At 41.8% G+C, this 9514-nt stretch overlaps 1 protein-coding gene across 1 annotated transcript in view; it reads left to right on the plus strand.

Moving 5' to 3' along the window:
* Nucleotides 1-9016: 9016 nt before the first annotated feature.
* Nucleotides 9017-9514, plus strand: part of LOC134456111 (regulator of G-protein signaling 20) — a 10104-nt gene continuing 9606 nt past the window's right edge. The window contains 1 exon segment of the mRNA XM_063207545.1: nucleotides 9017-9027. Coding sequence (XP_063063615.1) covers nucleotides 9017-9027 — 11 coding nt within the window.

Genomic DNA, 9514 nt, shown 5'->3' on the forward strand with positions numbered 1-9514 from the left:
GAACCGTAGAGAACCGAAAACCGTGACCTTGACACCGCGATATGAACCGAATAGTGAATTTTGTGAACCGTACCACCCCTAGTTAATATTCATGAAAAGATCAAATTTGACAGTAGACAGCACAGTTTCAATGAGCAGCTTAGTTGCAATACCTGGCCATCATCCTACACAGTGCACCTATGAAGTGTAAAGTCTTCCGTTATCAAAGTGTCTTTGAGGAGGACAGAGAGTTATTTTGGTGTGCATTGTATTGGTGGTTGATCACTACTGTTTGTGTATCTTAGAGGAGACTCTTTGTTGGGGCCGATAGGTGATGCTGAAGGCGATGGTAGATGTCATTATACCACCTTGATGCTCTCACAGCTTCCCACATCATAAAGCCCTTGCAAGGCACCACTTCAACTGCATAACGGTCTGTCTAAAATCCACCAATCTTTTTTTCTCTCTGTGTCTCTCTCTCTCTCACACACACACACAGACACACTTAGACAGAGAAGGAGGATGAGCGTGAGAGAAGACTATCACACATGCACACTCGCACACAGGGCCGCTGACAGCTTTGGCTGGGCACCAGGACAAAGTCGTCTGAAAGGGCCCCCCAGCCCAATACATACAATGTAATGAATGAAGACCCAATTCTAAGCCCCCTCTCTCCCTGGGCCCGGGACAACTGCCCTCCTTGTCCCCCTCTGTCGGCACCCCTGCATGCACACACACACACATTCTCAGTCATCTCGCTCCCTTCCTGAGTCACACGAATTTCAGGCTTCAATTAAACAGTGCATGTGTGTAGTGCGTGCGTCACCCTGCTGTCCTTTTTGCTCCCCCTCTCTGCCTATGCTCTCCATAGATAAATGCTGCTGCATCACTGGTAATGAACGGCCATGTGAATGGCTCACGCTTCAACAGAGCAGAAGTGGCTCCCTACAAAAATTAACACACGGTAACTATTTAATGCCCCAGGATTGCCCCTGCATATTTAACAAACTCAGCACTTGCTCGATGAATATTAGCAATAACATACATAAACATACTGTAATAGTCATTTTTGTCATTATATCCCCGAAACGTGGAGATAGTCCCAGATTTTGTGTGTGAATGCTCTAGGGTAGGTTTATGAACTGATTCGAGTTTGGAAGACAACACTTTCAAAATGGCGGAATTTTCATTTGGCCCATAACTTCTGACTGGGTGGATTGATTTGCCCGGTAACACCTTATTTTAATGGTTCACCATTTCAGTGAATCTACCATATTAGATACAGTGTAATAGCCAATGTAACAATATTTAATACCATGTAATACTAGTGTAATACCAGTGTAACAATATGCAATATCAGGTACAGTGTAATAACGAGTGTAACAGTATGCAATACCATGTAATATAGTCTAATACTAGTGTAACAATATGCAATACCATGTAATACCACTTACGCACAAACACATGATGTAAGTAAAAAAAAAAAATGGCGGTGTTACACTGGTATTACATTGTATTAAATATTGTTACACTGGTTATTACACTGTACCTAATGTGTATATCCACTGAACCATTAAAACAGTATTACCATTTGCCCCATTTTTTGCTTCATTTTCACAATAGTCGTTTGGTTTTAAGCCTATGCACGTCATGTCACATCTGTATGTATCATATACGTTTACGAAATGGTGGACGGGAGTGGTAGGAATGATGGGGGACTGGAAGCGTCGCGTTTCAGGGATATACCTTAAGCAGTCAAAGGCGACTGCACAGGCAGTCTAGTTTCTTTTTGTGGTGTTGTCTAGCGTTAGTAAGTCTCCTGCGAGATGGTTCTGTTGATGGGGAAAGGTTTTTTGGTGGAAGGTTGTGAATATGATTTAAACTGTGCTAGACTTCATAATGTAAAAGCCTTTCAGCACACCAAATGGAACATGTAAATGTTCCAGTTACTCCTCCTGTACTTTGGAGTGGCCTTTTCATAGTCAAACTTGCCTCACTTGGAATGCCTTTTTCTCATTCAGTCGTTCAATCCATTTTCTTTCATTGGCTGATGGAGGCAATGGAGGGTAGAAGAACATTGTCATACAGCAAGCGCATAGGCAAATGTGGAGCGCACTATTGCATTTCAAGAAGCGCTAATAATCGATTTCTCAGAATAAGACCTTTTATTATTTGAAGGTTACTCAAATTAAGTTAAACCTTTTCACTGTAAACCTACTGTAACGTGGCACCCATGAACAAAGATGGAAGCCAGGTGGTGGGGGAGTGAGGACAGTTCCAAGCTCTAGCCTTCATGGGTCCCTAGACCAGTGTTTCCCAACCTTTTTTGTCTTGAGTACCCCCTAAGCATTTTTGTTGTGCCGTGAGTTACCCCAGTCACGTTTTGTATCGCTTTCTATATCTCAATGTAACTAAGTTCCATACATTTGTTAAATTTACATTGTTCCAAGTACCCCCTGCAGTGTCCTCGCGTACCCCTAGTGGTACACGTACCCCTGGTTGGGAAACACTGCCCTAGACTGATTCTGTTTCCCCCTATGATTTTGGTGCCGTTAGCACACCATTTAACCCATTTTAGCATGATGCTGGCTTTCTTGCCTGGAGTGACATGTATAACATTCAGGCTCTTGAGGTTTTTTTATTTAAATGAGGGTGCTAGCTTTTACATGCAACTTATTTCATGTTTTTATGTGCCTCGGGGGTTGGCATTTTTAGGTTTTAATAGGCAGAGGACACCTTTCCCCAAAAAGGACAGGCATTCAGCAGGTGTTTTCGCAGGTACCTTAGGCTGAAATGAGTCAACACAGGTTCTGAACCAGCGTGCAACATTTCCACCTCAGAATGCATTTCTGACCACAGCTGGCTGCATTCACCTTTGGCCGTTGTCTGAGAGGCCAGTACAGCTTGACATCATTGCATAGTCAGTTTCAAAATGCATTCTTGCTAAGAATTGGAAATAATTTCAAGCAAATGTGGCCTGAAAATCTGAATGTAATACTATGACAATCTCTCACTCCCCCTCAGCTGTTGTCGCAGTATGTCCTGTGTGCTTAGGATTAATTTGTTTCATATAATTTATTATTATTAAATAAAATAAATATTAAATAATAATAATAATAATAATGTGTTTTATATCACCTTTAGAGATGCCGTTTCCTTACTCTTATTTTGAATAACTGGTCAGGAAATACCCCATTCACCAAGTATCTGCTATATGGTATTCCTCTGGAAAAATGAATGGGAAATCTCCAAACTTTCACCTTGGAAAAAAATATGTTCCACTAAGTATAAATTGGTATTTTTAATGTAATTTCGATATACCTAGGAATTACGAAGAAAAAAAAACTTGGAATGCCTGCTACTACTGCAATTTGTCCCATGTCAAACGCTAGATCAGTGGTGGGAACCTTTTTCATTGGAGGGCCGTAAAAGTTCTCAAAGGGTCGTATTATGAACACAAACCAGGATTGCCCCCTGCACATTAGGCCTATGTCGAAGGCAACCCCCACCTTCTCTAGCTCCCCTGAAATATAGAGTAACTTAATTGTACTGTAAATGTAATTTCTAAGATTCCTTCACAAAACGTGTTATATTGCATGTGAAGCTGCATAACATTTTATTGGGGGCTGTATAAAACAACCTCAAGGGCCTTAAACAGCCCTCGAGACATACTCCCCACCCTGACTGGCCTACATTGGCACAGCATTTAACACAGGTTCTGAACGGTATGCAACATTTCCACCTCAGAATGCATTTCTGACCACAGCTGGCTGCGTTCACCTTTGTGAGTCGATTTAGACCGTTGTCTGAGTTGTCAGTGCAACTTGACATCATTGCATTGTCAGTTTTAAAATGCCTTCTTGCAAAGAATTAGACTTAATTTCAAGTAAATGTTGCCTGAAAACTGGAATGGAATTTTACAGGATATAACGATCTCTCCCTACCCCTCTGCTGTTGTTGCCGTATGTCCTGTGTTTCCTTTGCCTGGGGATTTATTTTGTTTCATATCGGGCAGAGGCACATAACGGGCTAAACCTAATTTAAGCCAGCGCCTGAGGAGAACAGTGGCTAGCTAAGCGACCGACACAACACCAACATCATCAACAAGTAACCCTGGATAACCCCTGGAGTGGACCCAACCCACCTCTCCCACCACCAACATCTACACGTACCTAACATATTCATGTAACACACACACACACACACACACACACACACACACACACACACACACACACACACACACACACACACACACACACACACACACACACACACACACAAGCAGGTTTCAAATGCTCATTTTTAACACTGCTTTTATTTCTATTTGATCAAATAAGGGAGGTAAGTTATGTTGGATGTGAAATGTCGAGTGTGCAACAGTGACGGGACCATCTACACAAGCTGGTGGGTGGCAGTATTTTTTTTAAACTTTGATTGCATCTAAAGGTGCTGTATGTGATATGTCAAATGTAGAAATGATCACGATTAAGGGAATATTTCCAATCAAAATACTAGTTTTACCCAATATAGTATCAAAGGTAGGATATTCAAATTGTAAAGTGTAATTTACAACCCATAAAATGCATTTGTGTTTTGATTTCATGTTTTCCAAGACCAAACCAGAAATATCGCTTCATGAAACCAAGCTCTTCTTCAAACGCATTTCAACATTTTAGAACTCAGAACTTTGAGTTGATATCCAATCAGAGTATGATAAAACATCTGAGCCATTTTAAAAATACCAAACATATCAGATATTCCATCTGTTCAGCCTTGCATTCTACTGACCAACATTTGCGACCTGAACCATAAAATAGTCTTGACCGTGTTGTGAGTTTGTTAGCAGTAGGCTACTGGTTCAAAAGATAAGCACAGTGCCAAGAGTGGAATAGTTCACAAAAGACCTAAGGGAATATCTTTCTTCCAACCCATCTCTCTCTCTCTCTCTCTCTCTCTCTCTCTCTCTCTCTCTCTCTCTCTCTCTCTCTCTCTCTCTCTGTGTCTGCATCCACACATACTAACACCAGTGAAATGTGCAAACACCTCACTCTCCTTGCTGCTAAAGAGGAACATAAATCTTTGATTCATCTCCAGTATGAAGATGAAAGTTTAATTTGGCTGTAAATCCTAGAAATGTGATTTTAAGCTGCACGGTTTGTCTCGCCTCTAGTGGGTTCCCGTGACAAAGAATTACCAGGCGTGCTGATTCATAATTCAAGAATAAATGCACAATATTTGGGACAAATCTCTCTCTCTCTCTCTCTCTCACTCTCTCTCTCTCTCTCTCTCCCCCCCCCTCTCTCTCTCTCTCTCTCTCTCTCTCTCTCTCTCACTCACACACACGCCAACACACATACAGACACTGCAAAAAGGCTGCACCCAGATCCTTGCAGAGTGGCAGTCCAATTTCAGTTCCATTTTGAACATAAAAATTATTTGACTGCACAGTCATAAAGTAACTGCAGCCTCCCTTTCTCCCACTGGCAATTGATTGTGTGGTACAGTATACAGTCTGGCTGGGCTCTCCCTCCCTGCTCTGTAATATGAATAGGATTTATTTGTTGGCCTTCTGGCTTGCTGCGACTGAGAACACACACTCATGGTGGACTGGTGACATTCACTACATTTTGTTTGTCAAGATCTCTTATATAAGAGAAGATAAAAGGTGTGCTCTGACCACAAACATTAACCGCACATGACCCCCCCCCCCCCCACACACACACACACACCACACACACACACACACACACACACACACACACACACACACACACACACACACACACACACACACACACACACACAAACACACACATGCAAACATGCTGTCACATGCACACATGCTCACACATGCACACACACACATACAGGGCTATATACAAGATGGAACCCATTCGAACCCAAGCGAGAGTTGGGTTACATTTGCCAGGCCGTAAAGCTCACTTTCACTGAACTGAATTGACAGGAAAGGAAAATAAAAGAAGAATAAGCTACACGCAGTTCCCTTCCAATGAATTCAAAGTGTGACATGTCTGTCCCCAGAAGCCCTCATTCACATGGACTTCAAGGCTGGATTGGTCTTCTGGCATACAGGGCATTTTCCCTGTCTTTAGGGGTCGATGCTATTTTTTTCGTAGGGAGTAATATGTGAGGAGCCAATTTAAGACAAAAATGCCCAGGTGTTTTTTTTTTGTTCCACTCCTGGCAGATCAGCAGTAGGCTACCCAGCTTCACTTCACCTTCAAAGGATTTCCACTTACAGTAAACACCTCAATAGAATAGTCAGACAGAAGCAGTGGGCTTAATTAGCATGACCTTCATGATTATTTTTTTTTAGCTCTGGGCGTTAATTAACCACATTAGGCTACTATCACTTGAGCAATGTTTGCTAATGGCTAATTACTTGATATGTCAAAAAAATATACCGGTTGTGTGTGCGTGCATGCCAGTGTGTTAGTGTTTGTCAGTAACAAATCACTTAAAACTAAAATTTGCAACAAAGGTGTGAGAGTGAGAGTGAGAGAGAGAGAGAGAGAGAGAGAGAGAGAGAGAGACAGTGAGAGAGAGACAGTGAGAGAGAGGAATTAAGCTGTGTGTGTGTGTGTGTGTGTGTGTGTGTGTGTGTGTGTGTGTGTGTGTGTGTGTGTGTGTGTGTGTGTGTGTGTGTGTGAGTGACAGTAATGGCTGTTGGAAAATGACTGTCCTACGGTGTATGTATGTATGGTGTGTCTGTGTGTGATGGGTCATTAGGCTCTGTGGGTATGTTTCTGTCGACACAACATCTCTCTCTCTCTCTCTCTCTCTCTCTCTCTCTCTCTCTCTCTCTCTCTCTCTCTCTCTCTTTCTTTCTCTCTCTCTCTCTCTCTCTCTCTCTCTCTCTCTCATCTGTTTCTCCACTTTTAGACCGCGCTTCAGATTCTTACTAAGTCCCAGTGAGCTCCTAATGAGTCTCCAATGATCCTTCAAAACGCTGCAACAAGACCAACATCCACAAACTCGGTATCAACTAGGGCTATATGTACAGCAGGGACGGAATATGACTCCAAGTGCTCCTGGGCCCTCTATTTTGCATTACCACTGCATATCAAATTAGGTTTCACTTTATTGGTGCCTTATGTCTTATGATTATTCAATTAGAATTTAATCTGGGCCACATTTCGAAGCCAAGAACTTCAGTCGGGCCACATATAACACGGTAATGACACTTCAAATCAGTAGTCTACAAACCATTTTTAAACATGTTCCTCTAACCATATTGAATGTGAATGTTCAAGACAAGCAGGAGATTCACATGTATGGCCTGTAGCACTTCTGATTGCATCCTCCCTCTCTCTCTCTCTCTCTCAACAAGGGTAGGTCTTGTGTGTGCCTATTTAGCCAACCGATAGTTGATGACTGCCATTGGTCTTAATAACTGCATAGAGAAACATTGCCACCTAGTGGCAATAAAGGCAGCATACACAATGACCAAACGAGTTGTAGCCCATTGGACCGACTGGCTCACCTCCCGACAGGCTCAAAATCATCAATGTTGATTGTGTGTCTGTTGTTCCCAGAACAGACCTTATTAGAAATGTATATTCATGTCACATGTCATTTGAAAATAGAAAGCAGGTGTTTTATAGTCTGTCTGTCCGTGTCAAACCCTTTTAAGGTATTAATGTTTTTATATAGGGCCTAGAAGGTGTTCGGGTCGAATAAATCTCAGCTCATATTCACCCTCATGTTCCCTTCATCCTGCTTGTGAATTTCTGTGTAGGCTATAGTCTATATATTGGTGAGATAGGCCTACAGAAAAAGAAAGATAAGGTGACGGTGAAGAAAGTGAGTAAGTCAAGTCAAGTCAAGTGTAGGCCTACTTTATTGTCAAAAACCTATGTAACATGGTTAGCACAGAAGTTTGAAATTGCATTTGACCAGTCTCCTACGTGCAGTTGAACTAAAACATAAATAAGACATTTACTATGTTTACATGAGACATTTAATTTGGAATGAACTCACTTTAATTCTGAATAAAGCTTAATTCCACGATGAAAATGTCACGCAAACACCTCACGATTCAGAATTAAATGAAAGATCAAAGCAAATTCGACAAAACTATTTAATTCGTAATTATTCATTCAGAATTAAAAACGTCATGAAAACGTAGTGACTCACTACTTTTAGGCTACATGACATTTTTCATTCCGAATCAATGATTCAGATTTAAATAGTTCCGTCGAGTTCACCTTGATCCGAATTCCGAATTGTGAGAGTTCACGTGACATTTTCAATGGGGAAAGCTTTGTACAAAATTAAAGTGTGTTAATTCCGAATTAAATGTCTCATTTGGGCCCTAAATGTAGCAAATGACTAAATCTTGCTCTCTCTCTCTCTCTCTCTCTCTCTCTCTCTCTCTCTCTCTCTCTCTCTCTCTCTCTCTCTCTCTCTCTCTCTCACACACACACACACACACACACACACACACACACACACACACACACACACACACACACACACACACACACACACACACACACACACACACACACACACACAGTGCAGTAGGCAAAAAAAAAAAAAACCTGACAAGTGACTTTTTTCATATTTATGTTCCTGACAGAAAATGCCAAGCCAAGGGTAGTGAATCTCAGTGTGAAAGAATAATAACAGGCCTACTATTTTTCTCAAGCAAAAAAAAAGAAAAAGGCCCCAACCACAACGATTAATACCATTCACGCCAAATTGGGTAATAGGCTATGTCTGCTTTCAAGCCAGAATGTTTAGTTATCATTTAAAAAATAAAAATCGGTGATAACAAATCCTCATGTTATTGTGCTGCCTGAGATTGTTCACCACCACAACCTGTTCTAATAATAACCTAGGGGTACCACGTACAGCGCTAACCATATCTTAGGCGAACTGCGTGTATTATTATTGTGGAGGAAGATGTTCAGACGCATGCGCTCAGCAAGTCAGCTTCTGGCCGGTGCAAATAGCATCCTCGTGCATACATGGATTTGAGCTACGGACAGATCACTAGCTTTGGGCTTCCATGGTGATACGGTAAGCATAAAATTTGAAAGGCTTATAAATGCTTCCGCGCCAGGTTAATTCAATTATGCGTCTTTCGCGCAAACCGGTGTGTGTTTAGGAGACGGGTGCAGATGCGCCCGTGCAACAGACGATGTTGAATTCCAGTAGTTTGCGTTGATGGCTTAGCCAGCTGTTCTACCAGTCGATTCGCTGCTCGTCTGTGGAAATCTATTTATTTATGACTCTTCGTGATATTGTTTGCGGCGTTCAATGGGAGAAATGGGGGAAACCATTGTAAACCAAATTCTTTTAAACAAAATACGAGTTTTTATTTAAACACAGCGCAGCAATCACACAGCAATTAGGTCTGTTAGTAAGTATTGTAAGGTTTAAAATATGGGCTGTGACGCCGTCATGACGGAGCACTGGAGGCTGGGTGAGGATTTTCTGATGCTGTGGCGGATGTTTTAGCGCACTGTCGAGAGAAGGAGCGGCATCCAAGCTACAGCATGATTGT

The sequence above is a fragment of the Engraulis encrasicolus genome, chromosome 9, assembly GCF_034702125.1.
Source record: "Engraulis encrasicolus isolate BLACKSEA-1 chromosome 9, IST_EnEncr_1.0, whole genome shotgun sequence".
Classification (NCBI taxonomy): Eukaryota; Metazoa; Chordata; class Actinopteri; order Clupeiformes; family Engraulidae; genus Engraulis; species Engraulis encrasicolus.